General features: G+C 44.2%; 1 protein-coding gene across 3 annotated transcripts; it reads right to left on the bottom strand.

The window, feature by feature from the left end:
- Positions 1-1408: 1408 nt before the first annotated feature.
- LOC146207805 (Golgi-associated plant pathogenesis-related protein 1-like) lies at positions 1409-20015 on the bottom strand. Of its 3 annotated transcripts, none has more exons than XM_084587169.1 (8): positions 19742-20015; positions 16709-16763; positions 15469-15587; positions 14499-14638; positions 12834-12933; positions 10591-10662; positions 6751-6871; positions 1409-1785 (listed from the first exon to the last, which is right to left on the bottom strand). In XM_084587169.1, exons 5-8 carry the CDS (start codon positions 12903-12905, stop codon positions 1517-1519), a joined length of 534 nt encoding a protein of 177 aa, XP_084443295.1. In that variant the 5' UTR covers positions 12906-12933; positions 14499-14638; positions 15469-15587; positions 16709-16763; positions 19742-20015; the 3' UTR covers positions 1409-1516. The 3 variants fall into 3 exon arrangements, with proteins under 3 accessions (XP_084443295.1, XP_084443293.1, XP_084443294.1); XM_084587167.1 differs by having other exon boundaries at positions 10591-10728; XM_084587168.1 differs by lacking the exon at positions 14499-14638 and having other exon boundaries at positions 10591-10728.
- Between the last annotated feature and the right edge of the window lie 1144 nt (positions 20016-21159).

Here is a 21159-nt window from a genome sequence, read left to right on the forward strand (position 1 = left end):
CAGAAAGTGCAGCCACTTTATGGAGGTATGAAAGAGGAAGTTGTACCCGAATAAAATGACGAGCCGCTGTCGAGAGCAGAGGAATGAAGCACTAGTGTAATTTTTTTTTTATTTAAGCAGCACCGTGATGCGGTCACCACAACGGTTCCAGCCGTATTTTTGAGCGCATAAGCGGATTGAGCGAAAGATTGTGAGCGCGTATATGAATGCCTGAAGAAATGAAATGAAACTAATTTGCTCGCACATTGTACGCACAAGTCGAGTGTATACTACCAAAAAGCCACTGTTACTGTTTCACTTCAATAGAATGTTAAGAATATCAAGAGGTGTCAGAGGGTGGTGTAACTGATGCCCTATCGCAGTCACCTTTGCGGAAAAAACGTTAATCAGTAAGGCAGAATTCAGGCATTCCCGTGTAACCGTCCCCCAGCCACCTAAGAAACCAAATAATCTTTACATATCGCCACCATTCCGGTGAACACGCCGTTTTTGCCAGAGGCTCCGATTTCGCCGAACCAAAATATACATTCGGAAAGCCGTATTTTCCCATCTTTGATTAAGTTAACAGCTCAATAACGATGCTTTCTATTGAAGCCTTGGACTAGAGAGGAATATAAACAACTGACACTGACCATTTAGGCGACCTAGCAGAAAAGGACGAATTGCCAGGGTTTAATATTCGTATTCTGAAAATAGATCTATATAAATATGTACCCCTTGATTCGGCCTCGAATAACATTTCCCTACAATAAGGCCAGTATTTATTGTGATAGCATTTGGTTTAGGTACACGGGGTATAAAATGTCACGCTGTAGCTCAGGCTATGACGGAAGCCGTAGTGCAGATGTCGTGCAGTAGATATACGCCTTGTGTTTTACTTCAGTCAGAATGTACGCATAATCGGGATCAGTAGTAGAACATCAGCACTTCTCTGTAATCCTATTTAAAATAAATGCTGCATACACGGACATTTTTGTTTTTAAAATGATGTTGTAGTGACGTAATAGCACCCGGGATTGGTGTCGCGAATGCTAATACATTATCTGTGGACTGGATGCGCTGATTTCGCGGAGAATCCACATTGGGATTTCAATACATCGTTCTAGTTTTAGAGAAGCGAGAGTCTTACGGCAGGTGTCGAATCGATCATTGTCAAGTAATGCCCTGCACCTGCCCATTGGATAATGTTATAGCACATCGACTTCCTTCTTGAACATAAATCCTAAAAAGGCATTTACTTTTCAGATCCAAGTATCAGTAAACAAATGCTTGGAATGTTTCCGAATGCATGCAACCTTTGAGAGACGCAAAGTAACCCAGGGCTAAAAAGGAGAGATGTAAAACAGAACCAAAAGGAATAGCCCCGGCGAAAGGAAATCGTGGTGTCAACACAAACCGCTGCTTTCGACAAACACATTTTATTTTGCACTGCAATCAATCGAAAAGCTACTTGGTATAATCACCGCAGTAAGTATCCAAATTTTGTTGGTCCACGCCGGAAACATTTATCCGCAGCTCAACCCTTTACACCGTTATTTTTCTGTGAGCAGTCAACAACCGCATGCTTGAGCACGTTTTCTCTGAAGGTGCCCGGAATGTTTCCGGCCGGATCGTAAAAGCACACAATGTACGTTGTGCCAACTTTGGCCTTGGCTACGCCCGTTCCAATATCGTGGCTTGATTTCCACACCATTTGAGTGAAGCGAGATGTGAGCTCGTTGAATTCACCGTGGTCGAAGTCGAACTGATCCTTTTCACTGTACCACTCGTCTACAGCGCTGCTTCCTGTTCGGGCAAAAGTGGTTAATGAGACTATGTCCAATGACGGCGGTTCCGCAACCAAAGGTGTGTTCAAAAACGACCAAACAAGTCGAAAAGCAAGAATATGATTCATATTGAGCAGTTCGTGTAAGTGAAAAATTGAGGGGACTTTTAAGTTTGAAGGGTGCGGCGGGAAACCGTTAATGGGCTTCCTTCTGCAGCTACACTTGTGAATCTTCATTTCTGGGCATGCACTTGCCCTCACATTATTCACCAATTTCTTGATTTGTGCCTGAATTATCTCACGCATATACCCATCAGCATGGAGTCATAAGTTACCACATTATGAAAGACCACCCAATAATTCCCGGCTTCAACAAGCCGTAAGAACGTGCGTGCATGGAATAGGAATAGAGCTTCTGTCACAGAACCCAAGGGTTCAGGAAGGTTCAACTTTAATCTCAAAGGCCTTGGAGACGCTGGTTTAGAATTGATAAAGAAATGTTTAAATAGGCCAAATAAACATTGTGATGTGATATATTTCAGGAGGAGTCCATCTCTTAACCCTACAGAGTTACGTGTACAGTGTACAGAGTTACGTGTACAGCTCCGACGCTGTTCGCGTTGCGGGCGAAACATTACGACAGGTGGTACTTGGCCAATGACGTGCCCATGCACAGTTATTGATCGGCCGGTTATGTGACGTTACGAGACCCCGTGACATGGCCAAATTGACAGCGGCTGCAAGCTCGGGTAGCTGCTGTGGGGCCGGAATCGAACCCTTGCATCCTGAGTCAGGCCAATGCCACCTAGACAGACAAGGCATGATCATATCCTCCTCTCCACACACCTCACATAACACACGAGGTCGGCGTCTACGTTGCTGCAGTTGCGACTCAAGCGTGAGTCAAACTTGCCAACGATTACTCTTATTATTAGGCATCGCGTCAAGGAAGCTAAAACTATCATCGTTTCATTTTTACATTTATAGTAGCTTTCCCTCCACCGTTACTCGTTACGCATCTCTAAAAGTACGCTATAACTATTCTAGCTCTTTTCGCCAGATGCGAAGCAAGAGCGCTGCCTCTGGTTTACTCAGACGGCCGTAACTATCTCGCCGATCGCACAAATTTCACCAGACACAAATTTTTCACGCACACTAAGCAGCATTAACTGGCTGAACGACGCCAAAAAATGTCAAGTCCCTGTCGTGTTCTTGCGAATCACCCTGACGACCGCAAAAAAAAAAAAAAAAAGACATCAGCACAGCGGGGCGCGAAGAAAGTTGCTATAGAGCACTGGCTTCCAAATGGAAGTTGATGTGAACCACTACTCATAAGTACATGCCAGCATCTACCATAAAAATAAGAAAAATATAGAAAAACAAGAAATTGCGATCCAAAAAACAAGCACACCTACACATCGATGATCGCGTAAAATTACACGCAAAGCATAAGATTACGTAAAAAGCATTTTCTTGGACAGAAATAGAGCTATATGCCGTTCCATCGCAAACACCTACATAAAAAATGGATCTATCGCTAAATGAGATACGCAAGTTTGTTTTTATGCACAAGGGCACACAAAGAGAGAGTAATCGGAATGCTCTGAAGTTAGTACGTTGCTGCCTTTCAAGAATATCAAGCTACTCGCCTCACTAAACGGCTGCAGAAAGTCATTGTCCTGCACGGTCTACGAATTCTGTGCTATTATGAAGAACCAGCCTGCCCAATCATCTACGCTCATGAACTGCACATGTCAGGGACCTTAGACATGGCACATATCTGAGAAAAAAAAGCACACTCTGCAGCATTTTAATAACTGCAGAAAGTACGCTTACATCTGAAACTTTGCAACTAATTAGATGCATCAAAAGTTGAAGAATGATTGGAAGGTAGATAGAAGCACTTCACAGGGTCGGTCAATATATGTGTTTCAAACCCTATTTCGATAAGTTCACTGATTCAAGTAACAGCGATAACACTTTGTCTTCTTGCTACTGCGAATTTCGCGTTCACAGATATGCCAGCTGCGAAAGAGGCGGCGAAAGGAAGAAGACAAGACTGACGATAGGTACCCCCGCAAAATATATTTTAAAGAAACCTGACGAGTCCTGACCACGTGCGTTACCTGGACGACAAACGAATAAATGCAAACATGCATGTTTTACCAATCGCAGTGGCAAAATTTATTCTCGAGTCTTTCAAACAGCTGACAAAAGATGAACACATGATTTTTTGAATATCTGGACGCAACACAAGGAAAGAATATCCAGCACCGAGAACTGGTCAACACGGCGGAAGCTGTTGCATTTCGTTCCATACGTGAAGAACATCGCCAGGTGGTTTCGAAGCCTCAAGCACTACACACGATGCCAGCTAAAAGGAATCGCAATCTCTGTAAATCGTGGACGCTCTTCATCCCTGATATTACGCTGAGTTACGGGCTTCACGGTAGCCGAGGCCGGAGGGTAGACTCCGGTGCAGGAAGTCTGCTGTTTTTCTGCACTACCGTATATGTGTATGATGTATAGATACTCATCATCACCATCAGCCTGACTATACCCACTGCAGGGCAAAGGCCTCTCCCATATTTCTCCAGTTAACCCGGTTCTGTGCTAGCTGCATCCACTTGACCCCTGCGAACTTCTTAATCTCATCCGCCCACCTAACTTTCTGCCGCCCCCTGCTACGCTTTCCTTCCCTTGGAATGCAGTTTGTTACCCTCAGCGACAATCGGTTATCCTCTCTTCGCACTACATGTCCTGTCCATGTCCATTTCTTCTTCTTAATTTCCACTAGAATATCGGTAACTTGAGTTATTTCTCTTATCCACTCTGCACGCTTCCAATCTCTTAATGTTACCCCTACCATTTTTCGTTCCATAGCCCTCTGGGTTGTCCTCAACTTAAGTAAAACTCTCTTGGTTAGCCTCCACGTTTCAGCCCCATAGGTGAGTACAGGTAAGATGCAACTGTTGTATATTTTCCTCTTGAGCGATACCGGTAAGCTGCTAGTCATAATCTGCGAGTGCTTGCCAAATGCGCTCCATCCCAATCTTATTCTTCTTGTTATTTCCTTTTCATGGCCCTGATCAGCGGTTACTACCTGTCCTAAGTAGACATATTCGCCTACTACTTCCAGTACTTCGCTACCTAATGTAAACTCCTGTTCCTTCCCGAGGCTGTTGAACATTACCTTAGTCTTCTGCGTACAGATACTACTTGTCGGCAAAGTGACGTGCTTTTGTCTTCACCAGGAAGGTGGGCATTGAATCAGAGCACATATCCACCTTCATTTATTCGCATTCGCAACCAGTCATTCGAAGACAGCACAACAGTGCGTACCGTCACCGTAATTAGGCCTAAAGCCTGATCGCTTTGTTGCCTTATCGCTTGCAGTGAGGAATCGCGAACTGAGGTATTCAAGCGGGCGGCTTCATAACAGGCACTAGACACTCGTCCATCCATGATAAATTAATTAAATTAAATTGGTTCACAGGAAGGGAAAGGCGCAGTAACTGTCACACTTGCTCTGTGGACACCCGAACCGCGCCGTAAGGGAAGGGAGGAAGGTGGGAATGAAAGTGGAAAGAGAGAAAGAGGAGCCGTAGTGGAGGGCTACGGAGTAATTTCGACCACCTGGGGATCTTTAACGTGCGCTGACATCGTACAGCACACGGACGCCACTTCGTTTCGCCTCCATCGAAACGCAGCCGCCGTGGTCGGGTTCGAACCCGGGAACTCCGGCACAGTAGTCGGGCGTCTTACCACTGCACCACCCCGGCGGGGCAGCCATCCATGATAGCAAGCACAGTTTCCAGTTTCGGTAGACAAAGCTTTCGAGGTATGGTCTGTACTCTGGTGATAAAAGCAGGGATCGGGGATACTGCCGCTTTTGAGAACGGCGTCATGACCATAGAGCCCTATTCTGTCAGCAGCTTTCTGCTGTTGTCATTGCTTGCCTCTACGCTGTTATTCGGTGCTTTATTTCGCTCGAAAGCTTTGTCTACCGAAACTGGAAACTGTGCTTGCTACCATCCATGATAGCAAGCACAGTTTCCAGTTTCGGTAGACAAAGCTTTCGAGCGAAATAAAGCACCGAATAACAGCGTAGAGGCAAGCAATGACAACAGCAGAAAGCTGCTGACAGAATAGGGCTCTATGGTCATGACGCCGTTCTCAAAAGCGGCAGTATCCCCGATCCCTGCTTTTATCACCAGAGTACAGACCATACCTCCTTATTTAGACGAAATTGGTGAGACCAGCGATCCCTAGACCTCGCAGGTGGGTTGTACGGCTTGGCTAAAGGCGTTTTAATATACGGCTAGTCGTCTTTCACTTAACGTTGTAGTTAACTACTTTATGCCAATGAGCACTGATGTGATACGAGAAGCACAAATTAAAAGATTAGTGATTAATAAGTCAGTAAGACAGTGCATGTAACAAGGGAGCCATTAACGCTGCTACGTCAAAGGCGAAGCATATTTAGAATATTGTGTACCGCGTTACCGTTAACGGTACCGCAGTGCTGTGAGCCCGCACGCCGCCAGTGCGTGCGCATCAATTGGCCTCGACGCTCGCTGCCACGTCCCCACCATCTGCGCGCATGCCAGCCACGTCCGGACATATCAGCGCATTGCTCGCTCGGGACTCCGGTGACTCTAACGGAAACACGGTACATGATATGGGAAATAGCGAGATTTAGTATAGGGTGTCCCTAGCGGGGGGGAAATAGCGGTGCGCCAAAGCGCAGGGGAATATCTTACGATGAAACCGTGAAGGCTGTGGCTAGGTGCGTTTAGTGCATGTCAACCTATTCACTCCGACCCATCCGAAATCTGTCCAACGTGACCATCATGCGAGGTTCTCAAACGATGAGCGCTAACGTTAAGATATCGTTAATAGTGCTTTTTTTAGCTCCTACCAAGTGAATCTTACTGTTTAGGCTGGCCGCTGGACATTACCATGCCAATGTTCTTCTTGCTCACCATTTTCTGTCTCGTTGCAGTCAGAAATATAGATATTCTCTCCGTACTTGCTGTTACCGGTTTCCGCATAGTCTTGTATCTGTGCTAAGTGATCGGCCCATGCTTGGGCGTACCGATCCAACTGAAAATGTAAAAGACAACATTTATCCAATAATCCGATAGCAAACTATCCTTCGTCATCTTGCTGACATAATATTCATGCTGACAGTTATGCAATGAGTTGTATACTACTGCATTGTGTGTGATAGATAAATATCCAGCTCTTATCTAACAGTACGAAATATTAGGAAAAAGACTGTTAAAAATTGTATTACCTCAAAACTAGGAGCAACGCACAAGGCGCCTTGTATATGATGCATCCATTTTAATTTTGGAACGGCCTACAAAATGAGTACAATGTAACTCTACGGACTCGAGATAACAGGCTAACCTTACGGGGACAGGAAGTAACCCACATGAATAAGCGGTGACAAAGTAGCCCAGATTTATAAATTGGGGCTGCGTTTTAGCAGTGTTATGACAACTGTTATAATTTGGACTCGGCTATATCTACGAAAACATCCATTTTAATTTCTACGACTGTTCCATAAAACAGGCAAACGGCAGACAAGCATCCCGTAAACTGCATGAGGCTTCTTATTGTTACAAAAGGAAAGGATCATGACAGAACGGGTTTTCGCTGAGAGTAGCGCTGGACTGAGCGTCATTGGAGTGGTTGTGATAGACTGGTTAAGAGCGAGGAAAATGCTACATTGCGAATATCCGATGATAGTATATTGCCGGAGCGCGGTCAAGCTGCCTTCAACCTGAATTAACCGCCAAGATATTCAATTTGGAATAACAGCGCGAAGGACGAGGACGAAGATCAGGACACAAACACAGCGCTGTGTTTGTGTCCTTCTGATCTTCGTCCTCGTCCTTCGCGCTGTTATTCCAAAATGTATTACCAACTAGCCGGCACCTCAACGCTTGTTAAGATCTTCAAGTACGACAGAAGAGTTCCTTTCCCTGCCACTACACGAGAGACGGCAACAACAGAGAGCCCGGAGCAAGTCAAAAGAGAAAGGGTGCTTGAGGGAGTACTACGCCTGCAGGTCATTTACTTTTTATTTACTTTTCAATTCACAATCCCTCTTTATTGGGCCCATAGCCCTGTGATAATACAGGTAATGATAATCCCCCTGCTAATACAATCGTAAATGGGCTATTTTCAGCATTGAGACAACACGGCACCCTGTAAACGAAATTTGTGCAATGTCAGAAACTGCTTACCATAACCTACATAATGAGCCCCGATAAGAAGACACCTAGAGAAAGCGAAAAACGCTTAGAACCACGCCGTGCTGCCAAAATAGCTCTCGGGCCTGGCCCTATCAAGGACAGGAGCAACTGATTTTCTTGGGTATCGTGCTGAATGCTGTTCTGCTGTGCTAGAAAAAACTGGTTGACTCTTTTTTACGCGAGTTGTACGAATAGGTTTCAGATAAACCTTTTTGGCTATGACCTCCTGCATGCATACTGCGTCGAAGTGCGCTGTATTTTGTCTACTAACTGGATTGTTATATCATTTTACAGGTCGAAATTTTGGCACGGTTCCTGCCATTTACGCAGACTGAATTATACTTTCGGCGCGCAAAGTAATTTATCGCTTCAATGCTCATTAAGTTGTGATTAGGAAACAGTATACGGTTATAACCAGGACGATGATGAATTTCGAAACAGCTGCCAGCGACCGCCACATCGGCCTTTAAGACATAATCTTAGTTGGCCATGATATCGCATTTCTGGAAATAAGGTTGAATTACCTGTACCTGCTCTGGAAACATGACAGAGGGTGCATCTAGTTCGTGCGACGCGGCCTTACTAACGAGGCAGGTATTTTGGCCATGTGACCCATATTGTGCGCTAGCGACACCACTGGAGCGAATGGCGCTAGAGTCGACCTAGGGGAGCAAGTGGGATCACGTGATTCCTCTTACTGCTGCTGAAGCAGATTCTCAATTGAGTTTGTGCGTTTTAAAAGCTAATAGTCGCGTTTATTTCTGTAATTTTGGTTGATAACGGGTACCAGCATTGCACTTTTTGACCTTGCATCGTTGCTGAGGTTGCTGAAGTTTATTTAAGCTGTTGCCATGCTCCGTTATTGCTCTTTACCAGGACGCACGCGACGGAACCCGATGTAAGCGCCCATTGCTACCCAAAAAATAAGCTCACTGAACTTTCCTTATTCTAGATTTGAATAGGCAAAGAAGCAATTGATCATTCTAATGTATGAAGCATACGTTTCAGCGAGCAAGATTTCGTCCATGCATATGAGTTGGCGCTCAACAGTTCGGTGAGTATAAGGTAAAGGAAACGGCGCGCGCGTTTTAATTTGCGTCTTGTCACTTGTGAAGCTAACGAACACATATTGCTGGCAGGATGAAAAAGATGCTGCCATCTTCACGGAGCAGTACGCTCACAATGCAGGGAAGGATCATGCAAATGCCAGAAGGATTCTTTCTTCTGATGAAGGCGTTTACACGGAAGTTTCACAGAAGTAAACTAGAAAATTATGTCGCCATGGTCAGCGGTATGCATGATGAGTTATATCTCAGTTGGCGCCTGCAGTGCAGTAGTAATTTCAAATGACGAAGTACGTGAATACACGAGAGATAGTGCAATACATATTATGATGTGTTGAGATATGCGTCAACAAAGCGATTTTGAGCAGGGAAAAAAAAAGTCCATTCGAACCAAGAGGGCCAATGACTGTTGCCAGAGAGCAAGAATTCGCTGCATGAAACGCACTTCTTCACGCTAGTGGATATAAAAAATTGATCCGTCTTCCCCACTGTCCAACTTGTCTGCTTCACTATGTTCAAAGGAGCGCGTGGACGCTACGCTACGCCGACGCTATTCGAAGGGGCTCCGCATTTGTCACTCCCCTGAATGCTCCGCTTCTCTTGCAGAGAAATCTCATTACTGGTATTCAGTGACCGCTTACCTCTGACTAGTTATGTGACAGCTCCAGAGTTTTTCTTTTTTTTTTTTCATAACAGCAACGTGCGTCGTCGTCGCAGTATAGTTAAAACTCGCCAACTTCGGCAACCTGTTGATTCGGTGCAGTGCTATCTTACAGAATGAGTGGGTTTAATACCTCTATTCAAGCTTAACAGAGCCAGACCGAGGTGTATATTAACAAATAAATAAACGTAATACTGAAGCGCAACTGCACTGTCTAGGAAAGTATCCTAGCAGCAGCCAAACGCGGGCTATCCCACTTATTGCGTCACGCGGCCCTCCCAAGAGGTGCCGCCACAGTATGTCCTCGCGCCCAATACTTTAAGTGTGGGCCCTCGGTCTTCTTACCACAATGGACCATGGACACAAAAGAAACTAATTTCATTGCCACTCTTCCTTTTCTTTTTCTCTCTTTGCTCCCCTACCCTTGTAGAGTAGTCTACTTGGCATTGCCTAGTTAACATCCCTGCCTTTCGGTTATTTTGTTAATCTATCTCTTATTGGCCATGCGGCGCCGAGGGGAATAGATCACATTTAGTTCTGTATATTCCAAGCTTATAGCTCATTCGCTAAACATTTGTTTTCATTTGGGATCAGTAGCGTCACATCGTTATTGTTTTTTTTTTTTCTTATGCATGGTGGGTAGGCTTCCATAATACACTGTTTTAATTAGTTTTCTCAACACAGTCACTCACCTTCGAATTATAACTGAGCATGTTTGCTGTGGCGGAAGACGTGTCGTGCATAACAGAAGGGTAGTCACTCAAGCATGCAAAAAAGAGGCCGGAAGCGACCGCAAAACGTCATGTGTTTCCTGCTCCCCCGGCTTTGACCTACCTCGTCTTTTTCTGTCAAGTGGCCGACACCATGCAGCTCCCGATAATGGTTGTGGCGTCTCAGTACTTCTTGCTGCACAGACCGCTGATATTCAGTGAATTCTCCTTTAAATGACTCGTACTTGTTTGGGGGGCCACTCTACTTGGAAACAAAAAGTGCGAAGTATTGAAAGACATTGAATGACATCTTCTTCGCTCGTACCATTCAATTATAGTTCGTACGCTTACAACCGTTTTCGATCCCTTTCTTCGCAGCCCTTTCAAGCAAGTCGCCACCTTTCTCGTTTTTGTTTCTCATTTTTTCTTTGTATTAGCCTTATTAAGCGCAGCCTCAAAAGTCACACAAGGGTCAAAAGTTCATCGGTTGAGCTGCTGTGACGGCGGTTGAAAACAAAGCTGTAAGTTTTACCGACAAAAGATAGAACAGAGTTTGCTCTCTACGAGATACTTTAAATTCGGAAGATGGTTAAGGCATCAGAAACAAAAATGGAAACTTTGAAGAAGTTTTTTGTCAAAGGCGGCGGCATACAAACCTTAATGTAGTGGAAGCTCTCATATACCGTTTGCTAGTTACCAGCAGCCTCCACATGCGAAGCATGCTGGTAGCTTAAGTGGCGCGCTCTCTAAACCGAACATCCAGCTTTTATAAGGTCCCTCCAAAAACGTGCGAAGACGGTTTAGATATAATTAGCCATCATTAGGTTAGGCAAATTACACTGGCGATTTTGTTCCTACCAACGAAAAGGCAAACTGGACATTCTAGCTCCTTATATATATACTCACAAATCCAACACACGACATTGTTTTAGGAAGCGAAGTATGATGTTAATTAACATGATATCCTGTTTGAAAACGTCGCATAAATACCAACCACAATCGTTTCGGCTTTAAATGCCTGCATTTACGCTATGCAGCCCAGGACGTGACGCTAGTGTGAGGCAGCGCAAATACATTTTTTTTTCTCGCCCCTTTGACCTCTCTTTCAATCTGAACTGTTATAGTGGTGGATGTAAAATAACATGGTCTAGCGCTCATTGAACGGCTATTTGTGTGGCGTCAGGACGCGATATGATATGACCGATTGGGCATGAGCTGCCAACCTGGGCAACGCCTGTGATATGATAGGCCGATATGGGAATCATACCCGGGAACCACGGATGCCAAGACAGACATACCAGGCCACGCAGACACTTTGCTACGGCTTCGTTTAAGAGAGGCTTTATAACTCCATCGAGTTCTCCTGCACATAATGTGGCAGCTTATGATGGTATAGGCTAATGGTATGTGAGATACGTGAGGCGCACATTTAGGGGTTTTTGAACAAGAACCTGCAATAGCAGCCACACACGGGAGCGTTATACCGCGCCATACCCTCAGAGGCGAAGCTTAAGCGGCACTATGCTAGTCACAGCCGAGGTATCGGTACCCGCCGTTTCCGCTCGGTTTACCAGCAGTGCTCAGCAATGTGGTTGAACGGTACCTCTCGCTACGTACAAGTGCGGACATAAGTAAGCGGAGCAAGCTTTTCCATTTGAATTACAATCGCTCCTTATGCATTGGAGGTAAGAAAACATTATGGGTCTAAGTGAAAGAACACTGGTGTCCACTATCGGTTTGCACATATTGTAACTACCAGATTCAACTATCGATCGTTTGAAAACATTTAGAAGGAAATAACGTGCTCTGTTTCCTTTTGTCCGAAGTGGTACACCCTGGCTTAGCTGAGTTAAGCCAACGCCAATTCTTTTTAACGCACAAGCATTACCTTTGACCACGCCGAACGAGCGTGGTTTGATAGCTTAGAAGTACTACGCCAGACTCGAGGACCAAGAGTGCGGGGCCAAATTTTCAACTCCGCCCAATCTCGCGCAGGTATTTACTTTGCATTGCTACATATTATACTGACATGTTGCAAGCGTATAATTCCAGCTTATCAATGGCTTTAATCAAATTCAATTCCGCAGAACGTCGTCACTATTGCACGGTGTGACCATTGTGGGGAGATGGAATTAAATACACACGGTCATGTCAGTGTGGCGTCAAGATTCTCTTGACCAATCTGGAATTTCTCAACGACACAGCGCATTCAACTAAGACACTGGGGTTTCCGATGAATGGGACCCTTAACGGTCTCTCGTTGAAGCGTTGCAGCTGCAACGCCCCTTGCCAGCCAGAAATACGTGTTGCCCCGCTCTAATCAACTACTGATATCATAGCCAAATAAAAGAAAACAATAGCACCGACCGTTTCGGCGGCTGAGAAAATTGTAGCACCGAGCAGCAGCGTGGTTAAGAGGAGGATCTTGGTGTCCATCATTGCATACGGTCACATGCATACGAGAATGCTAGAAGAGTAAAGACATCAGTCACTTTGTCTTGAAAAACCAAACCTAGTTGGTACATAACTAATTATAATGTAAAAAAAAAATGAAAAACAAAATACATGGAGGTCGTCCTACTAATCCACTGCAAGCAGGCATGCCCATAGATTTCGAGAATTTAATCTTGTGCCCAGGATCACATGAAGCCTTCTTGAACGCAAACAGTGACTCGGAACTTTATTTTGAAAAGCAGAGACATGTGTCTAGACTTTCCTAATCGCATTATATAGTAAGTTGCCACCCTTTATATCATGCATCGTTACACACTAATATTTTTGAACATTAAAACGAACCTGCCTTCTAACAGCATTCGTGAGAGCAAATAGTATTAGTAAGTATACGCAAGAACGCGCGGATAATGCGCTGAGACATGCAGGGACAAAATTACTGTGGTGCACTTGTCTCCTACGTGCAGAAATGCGAAGCTTTGCAAGTGGCGTGCCTAATTCCGTTATGAGCCCGTTCCGTGTTTCGTTACTTACTACCGTATCAATACCTATAACTATAACTATCAAATCTGATGACGTAATATTGTTAATTATGACGTAAATACCTCTGAGGAGTGTTACCAATGTTATCTATCTTATATCGTTATCATGATCTTAACTATCATGACTCTAACTAGTAACCTGCAAAGCGTTGCTATTTCTTATCTCATTATCATAATTTTATTCACTGTTAATTACCTGGCTGTCGTTAATTCGTGTACACAACTCGTGGTCACACATCCTGTGCACACGCCCTGTACGCGCCATCCATGAGCCAAGAAATGCCTTCGCATTAAAAATGCACGCATCCAGCCGCGTTGGCGCAGTGGTTAGAGCGCTCAATTGCTGTACCCAAAGATGCGGAATCGAATCCCGACCGCGGCCGCCGCTTTTAGATGGACGCAAAAAGCAAGGTGCCCGTGTGCTGTGCGATGTAAATACACGTTAAAAAACCTCACCCAGTTGTAATTTTCGGGGCCTCCCTATGGAGCCTCCCTATCATAGCCTGAATAGCTTCGGGACTCTCAAACCCTAACCCAAAGAGTCACGCGATCGCATCAAATAATGTTCGACCGTAGACTTCTTTTTATGCCGCGGTTTGTTGGAAATGACACGTTCACTCGCGTGCTTCATTGAAAAGGGTCTAGAAAACTATTCCAATTACACCTCATTTTCGGTACAGTATACGATGATATTAAATTCCTTTTTCCCGTAAAATAAGGCTTAACATTTGATTCAGTTCACACATAAACCATAAGTCCACTTATTATCATCTCAACGGATTGAAGCTTGGAAAAACACCCTTCTTCGGTAATGTTTTCCTTCATGTACATTTGGCAGCCCCCCCCCCCCCCTATTTTGAAAAAAAAAAATAGAAATCCAAGTAAACTTGTTAGCATGAAAGTCGATTGCTCTATTCTTTCCTAGTCGGCACTGCCGGAGCATAGCAAACTTTTTTCTTCTTACTTTCATATTTTTCCAGTTTTCTATCACCGAAACGACTGTAAATACTTGGTGTTAAGCTCAAACAGCTGGTCTTACCTCCTCTAAGAAATGCGACGATGTGGGGGCCAGAAACAGGCAAGTGCAGGAAACATTAGCAATGAAGGCGCACACCTGCTGCCTGGAACTAGAACGAGGGGAGTGGTGCCAGGTGCTCCCATCACACCGTCCTGAAATACCTTTGTCATCAAATGAGGAATATTTTTAGGCTTTACAACGTCGTAAATTTCAGTCGTTTATTTTCTACTCCGGGATGTCTCTACTTCTTTTTGGCCTTTTGCAAGCGCCATAACTCCAATCGCTTTGAAGCTTGAGCAGCTTCCTATATGGCACGATCCGACCTTGCCAGTGTTCAGTCAGCGCACTTGCATGGACGCAATTAAAGCTATCACAGAAATAATTACGTTCCCCTTTATCAATACTGAACGTTTATTTTAGAAGAAGTCTCGGGAACTGTCTCGTTGTTGTTGTCTTTCATTTGATTTAGCACAGGGTCGTTTAGACGGTTTCGCTGGTTCGCTGGCGGAGCATCAAACAATATAACACTTTGAATCCGTGTGATGCAATTTAAATGGCACTTTTGGTCAGGAACCAATACTACAATACCGCAGTGTTCAAGCCAACCTAAAAACTTCACCATTCAATAAGAAAGCAGGGTAGGCCTAATACCTCCCGCTTCATTTAAGATATTTGAGAAGCTATATTTTTTACAGTAGCTTATAAGTGCTAACAGTCCAAAGATACCGAGTCTATCAGTGGGTCCAGAATTAAGCTTTCATTATTTCTTACCCGTTCGATCTTGTAGTGATCACGATAATACAGTTCAAGGTTGTCGTTTTTTTCTCTGAGGTATGACCCCCATGGGTGACCTGAGGCTGCTTAAACAAGCCACTATCGACCCGAAAGAACGACACTGTTTCTCTGAGGTCTCCGCATTTTATTTCACACTTGATGCACTTGTAATAAGCGGAAACTGCTTGAATGTTGAAGGGGCTGTAGACATACTTACACGAAACCACGAGGCCTTCGCCTTTCTTCAAAAATGCAGTGCAGTTCAAAAGGATTGCTTTCGTGTCGAAGACACCGGCAACCTTGGCCACACGGCCAGTGCCAATAGCCGAAGGGACACTGACAAAAAAAAAAAAAAAAGACAAGATACGATTGAGCCGTCGGAGGGTCCCGAAAATTAAAGTTTTTCAGATTAAAGTACTTTTGTTCATGCAGAACACTTAACAATTAAAGGCTCACCGAAATAGCTCAAAATTAAAGACCATTAGGTTTTTTTCTTTTCTTTTCCTTTCAGTTCCATACTTCGCGGCAACATCGCCACCATTATGGGCTCTACAGATTAATTTCAACATGCTAGAGTTCAGTGTCGTATCCTTATCTTTAAGTGCAGGGAGGTTTCTCCGGATGCTTAATTTTGGAGCCAGTCGGCGGGCACCACGCTGAGTCCCCATCGAAGAACCGATATCAGTGAGCAATACCAATGCTCGTTGAAGAACCGAAACGCCGAAACTAATGTGGACGATTTCGTTATGGCGCCTTACACAGCGAAGAATTTGAAACTCCAGGACGCTAACCCCAGCGTAGCTTGCAATGACAATGATGCGCACACTAACCACACGTTCCCTGTCCCTCCGTGAAACAAATCAGCAAAAACAAAGTACAAAGCAGTATAGCGATATAAGTGGACCTTGCATTAAATGTGAAACTAGTAATTCGGACAAGAAACCATTCGTGTAGATGGTGACAAAGTTCCATTCATTCATACCTTAACTCAGAGCTGCACGATGTAATTCAATAAATGCATTGTGTGTGTTTATCGCTCAAGAAAACGAGGCAGATCTCAACATATGATGCAGTTTTGAATCATGATGTAGCTTTAAAGGAATCGAGCGTTTAATTTCTGAAGATGCTTTCTCTTGAAGCTCGCAGTAACATGAATTCATGTGTGTAATCTGTAAGATATATTAATGCGCCACAAGAAACAGTTAATGCGGACATTGATTTCAAAGCCACTGCAGGCAAGTGTAATTCATGTTAAGTTCAATGGTCAGTTAATGCCTTACAGTCTTCCTTAGTACACTTGGCAACAAAAAAAAAAGAAAAATATTCCAGTGGTAAAAAAAAAACCTGCCATTTAGTCGCGCAACACATAAGCGGCTCGACGTCTAATACACGCGGGTACACATAGAGCATGCGAAATTCGGTAATCCTTAAGGAAAATAACTCTACACATCGCTTACCTGCCCAACGCAAGTTATACCTGTGAACGAAGAACGTGATGGAGGAAGCCCACAACTGAAATGAAGGACAGTACGAAAATGACACGCAATGCCACATAGAAAAATGCTTCGACTTAATTGCAGCGCACAAATTTGTCAGATTTATTTTATTTATGATGCTCATGCACTTTTCTCGATGAAGTGCTTGAAAAGACGCTTACCTGGACATATTAAATATTACTGCCACGGTCAAGCCGATTATTGCCGTCCTCATATCAAATATCTGAGTGCTACTTAATACAGAGACTATTATTACACAACAGCTCCTGTCTGTCCCAGCCTGCAATTTTCTCCAAATGTACTCTAATGTCGGCTTTCGCGCTATTTGGTTGCAATCTAGAGACACATTATTCTGCGTGTTTCACTTCTTTATCCTCCAGAAGAATTATTAAAAAGGCCATATCATGACGGACACATACTCATTTTTTTTATGCAGATGCTAACAAAAACGTTTTAGCCTATAAACCGATTGCGAGTACAATGTACTATTTGTCGCGAAAGTTTAGCGGAACGGTGATATAACCAATAGAGACTGCTGGCACGAAAGCTGCGTTAGTTGATTTTCATGACGTCTGTAAGGATGAAGAAATTCGTTTTTTCCTCAGCATAGTTAGTCGAAAGAAGCTAAACAAGGGGCGATTTCTTGAGATCTACAGATTCGTATTTTAAAAACTATATGCGATCTGCATCAGTGCGATCAATGTCGGTGGGTTGTATAGCATGGCAGAAGTTATTGATTAGACAAATTTTCAACAAAAATGATTTAACTGCTATGAGAGATACGTCTGCCAGATCAGTTCCGGCTGGTTGGACAGCATAGTAGAGCTTAGTAGGCGAATATTAAACTAAAATTATTTATTTGTCATTTTAACGTTCGTATATTAAATGGAAGTGCCATCAGCATCAAAGTTCCCACTTTAAGCCTTCTTAATTGGCAGTTCGACTCGAAATATAAAACTTCAAATTGCGCATCTGCATCCGAACGCATTTGTGGCTGACTTTGTACGTCTGTTAAGTAAAACCGCAAGGCGAGATTGTTTGCCAATTTAAAAATAAAAACCTTGAAACAATTTGGAAAAATTAGTGTCCAATACCAGCTCCCCTAGAATCCAGGAGGCAGAAAAAAATTTCTATAGCTAAGCTGCCGAAAGTTCATTTGCATATACGTCAAATTACCTTTGAAAGGGAATCAACTTACATTCACTTTTACAAAGCCAACGCAAATGTAATTCAGTTAGGTTACCGATTACAGCTCATGAAAAGAAATGAGAACACATTATAAAAACTTTCGAAAAATATTGCAATTACATTTCAATTTAACCTAGCTTATGTGCACAAGGATTTCACATAATTACTGGTTTATTGCACCAGAGGACAATTGAGCTTCCGAGTGGGCGTCAAACATTCTCCCTCGCTTGCAAGAAAGGCTGGCCATGGCGATGCCTAATAACAGCTCTTCTGATGCAGGTGAAAGCATCACAGAAAGTTCTTAAATGCGCTGGTGTTGCTTTCATCTGGTGTTGAATTTAAATGTTTAGAATCGCGTAGAAGCGCGCTGTTAACGTTGAGGATTTGTCACGGGGATCGCTTGTGGGTACTGTAGCGATTTCTCCTCCACAGTGGTGTCTGGATTCAGCGGTACTCAGTGCTGCTGCCTCACAGTAGCTAGTCAGTAAAAGAAAAAAAGCACAAAAGTAATTGGCTCGCTGAGTTGCACCATGCCGTTCAAATTACATACCCTCATCAACTATTTTCCAAAGCAAGCCGAGTAAATGGAACATCAGACATTGTGTCAAAACGGAAGACGCATTTTATTTCATCTGGCCGTCGAACTCCGGCCGTCCAACATTCCCCCTTGATGAACAGGCCGTTCTCTTTTTTAAATGATTTCCTCACTAATCCCGGCGAAGCCGAAGCAATCAAAAATTTCGAAATATAGAATTTCGATAGGGGGTTCCGGTGCCGACATGAAGACTGCACACTTAAGGTTCCTGATTCTGCAGCTCTTTCGGGCCCTTGAAGCGATCCGCGGAGCCGGTTTTTCGTCATGGGCATTCGAGGGGCCAGCAAGAACAGCGAAATGTGCATTTTTTCAAGCTACACAGCAGCAACGTTGACAGCAATCCTCGCCGGAAGACGTGGTGACAGCGTGCGTAGCTTTCATGCCATCGCTGCTTCGCGATGGAATCACTGGCGACGGCACGTACCCAGCTGCAGCATTCGGACGCGATAAGGTAGATATATATCAGCCTATTAAAATATTCTAGGTCATCCTAATGTTTCTCGGTCATACGCCGCTGCTGATTCCATCCCAGCCACGACAGCCACGCTTCGATTAGGCGGATAGCAAGGCCCCTGTGTACTGTATGATTCCAGCACACGTTAAAGGACCCTATAGGTGATCGAAATTATCCTAAGTATTTCATTATAGCGCTCATCATATTATATTTCACTTTGAGACGTAAAAAGCATAAGCCAAACCCAACATGACGCATTCAGTGATGGCTTCTGTCAGCTGATTGTGTTTATCCAACAGCACATGCTCTATATATATCCTTCACTCACAATAAACCCCGCTTTAAGACGTAAACACGATAAACAAAGCTAAATACAGTGTATTCAGTGATGCCTTCTGTGAGCTGATTTCGGTTGTCCAACACCACATGCACTATATAGTATGTCCACTTACAATAAAACACAAACATTCAACTCCATCCATAACTACGCCCACACAACCCTCACTCCCACTAATCTCCACTCACGTCGTCGTCCAATCACTCGCACTCACACAAATGACCACACACATTCGCCTATTCGAGCTATTCGAACAAGTAACGACCTCTACACTTGGTCCGTATACGCATATTCATTAAGGTGTGCGCCTTCGCTCCGCGGTGCGATTCAACCACGCACACTACACCAAACTCTCCCAATTCAACAATCAAGAAGCTAAGACGACGCTATGAAAGAAGAAAAATCAACAGGAAGACAAACCTTATGTCACTGCTCCCCAGAAAGAAATAAGCGACGAGCCCGGCGCATTGGTACCGGAGCTGTCTGCGTACTTCGAGGCCTCGGAAAAAGCTTGTTGCTTCGGCGGTACTATCCACTATGTCACGTGGCAAATGCTTGCGCCATGCGTGTTTCCACACTCCTCGCCGCATCCGCCTGTGGCGACGAGCGCCGCCGAACACCGATGTGTGTCTTTGTCCGATGTTGCGATGCAACAACGGGAGCTCCTTCGCGCGCGCTCCTGACGCGTCTTGAAATCCGTGTGCCATCTGCCCAACCAGAGCCATAGCCTTGCACTTTACGGCTTGGGATTTTGTGGCATGAGCTCTCCCACCGTTACACACGCCTAGGCTTACTTCGCAGCGACGCAAAGGGCAGCTGTTAAGTTCGAAAAGTAATCTCAAAAGGAATTTATTATTTCACTGCTAAATTGCTGTGCTGAATTGTGATTTATTACGTTACTAAATTGGTAGACCAAAAGAGTAAAGCATTGCAAATTAAGGATAAGAAGCTATGACGTTACTGTAATTTATTTAGAGTAACTCATTCATTCCCATGTCTGCTGATTTGAATTGACGAATTGCCATTACCGGCCGACAGCCTAGACGTGACAGCCTTATATTAAAATTCTAAAGCAAACTGCCCGGTGGTGCCTTTTACAAGCCCCTCTTAGCATCTGTACACTTTCGGTCATCGGTTTCTACGCGTATTCCATTCAGCTACGCTGACATATCGCATCTTCCGAGCATCGTATGGCGTTACTTCCTCCTCTTTGCAGCGACGTCTATACTACATGCCATGGAAAGCCGCGTGCTGCGCGCGCTTTGTGGCCTTGCCGTATAGATAATAGCTTCACTGCACTGATAAAAAAAGGAGTCTCTGAAAGATGTCTGTCTCAACCAACAGCACTGCACACTGATTAAACTATCACCAGAAACATACACGCTGCTACGCCGACCACCGAAGAAAATTGGATCTACATGAAATCATTGCTACACTTTTCAGTCACACAATGTCAGTAACGTTGCGTTTGCAAAATAAATCAGCGAGAACACCAGAACTGGGGGCGTAACTCCCGTGATTCACTTCCAATCCATACTGCTATCAACTTAGCTGAAATATCTCCGAAGCGAAATTCCCCGATTGATGCGCACGAGGTTAGGCAATGGCAGGGACAACATGGTGTCAGAAAATGTGGGAAAATGTCGGCATGAAACAGACACGTCAGTCTTAGATTACTATGTGGCTGCGATGACAAAGCTATGCAAATGTATGCACATTACTCGCATGCCCGAAGAAGTCCCAACCATCCCAGATGGCTACCAAACGACAATATACTGTGAATCTGCCTACAGCATTACCTGAAACGTGCATACATAGCATGTGCAACCCAATGACTA

Source organism: Amblyomma maculatum, chromosome 1, assembly GCF_055883805.1.
Source record: "Amblyomma maculatum isolate TAMU_Amacu chromosome 1, ASM5588380v1, whole genome shotgun sequence".
Lineage (NCBI taxonomy): Eukaryota > Metazoa > Arthropoda > Arachnida > Ixodida > Ixodidae > Amblyomma > Amblyomma maculatum.

Bases quoted from the DNA above. Each gene is read 5' to 3' on its own strand.
- LOC146207805 (XM_084587168.1), bottom strand. From the start codon at position 12,905: ATGATGGACACCAAGATCCTCCTCTTAACCACGCTGCTGCTCGGTGCT. The intron at 10,729-12,833 runs GTCGGTGCTATT...GTTTCCAAGTAG, and splicing joins TTTTCTCAGCCGCCGAAACG to AGTGGCCCCCCAAACAAGTA. The intron at 1,786-6,750 runs GTGAGCAAGAAG...TTGCCCGAACAG, and splicing joins CTGCAACGAGACAGAAAATG to GAAGCAGCGCTGTAGACGAG.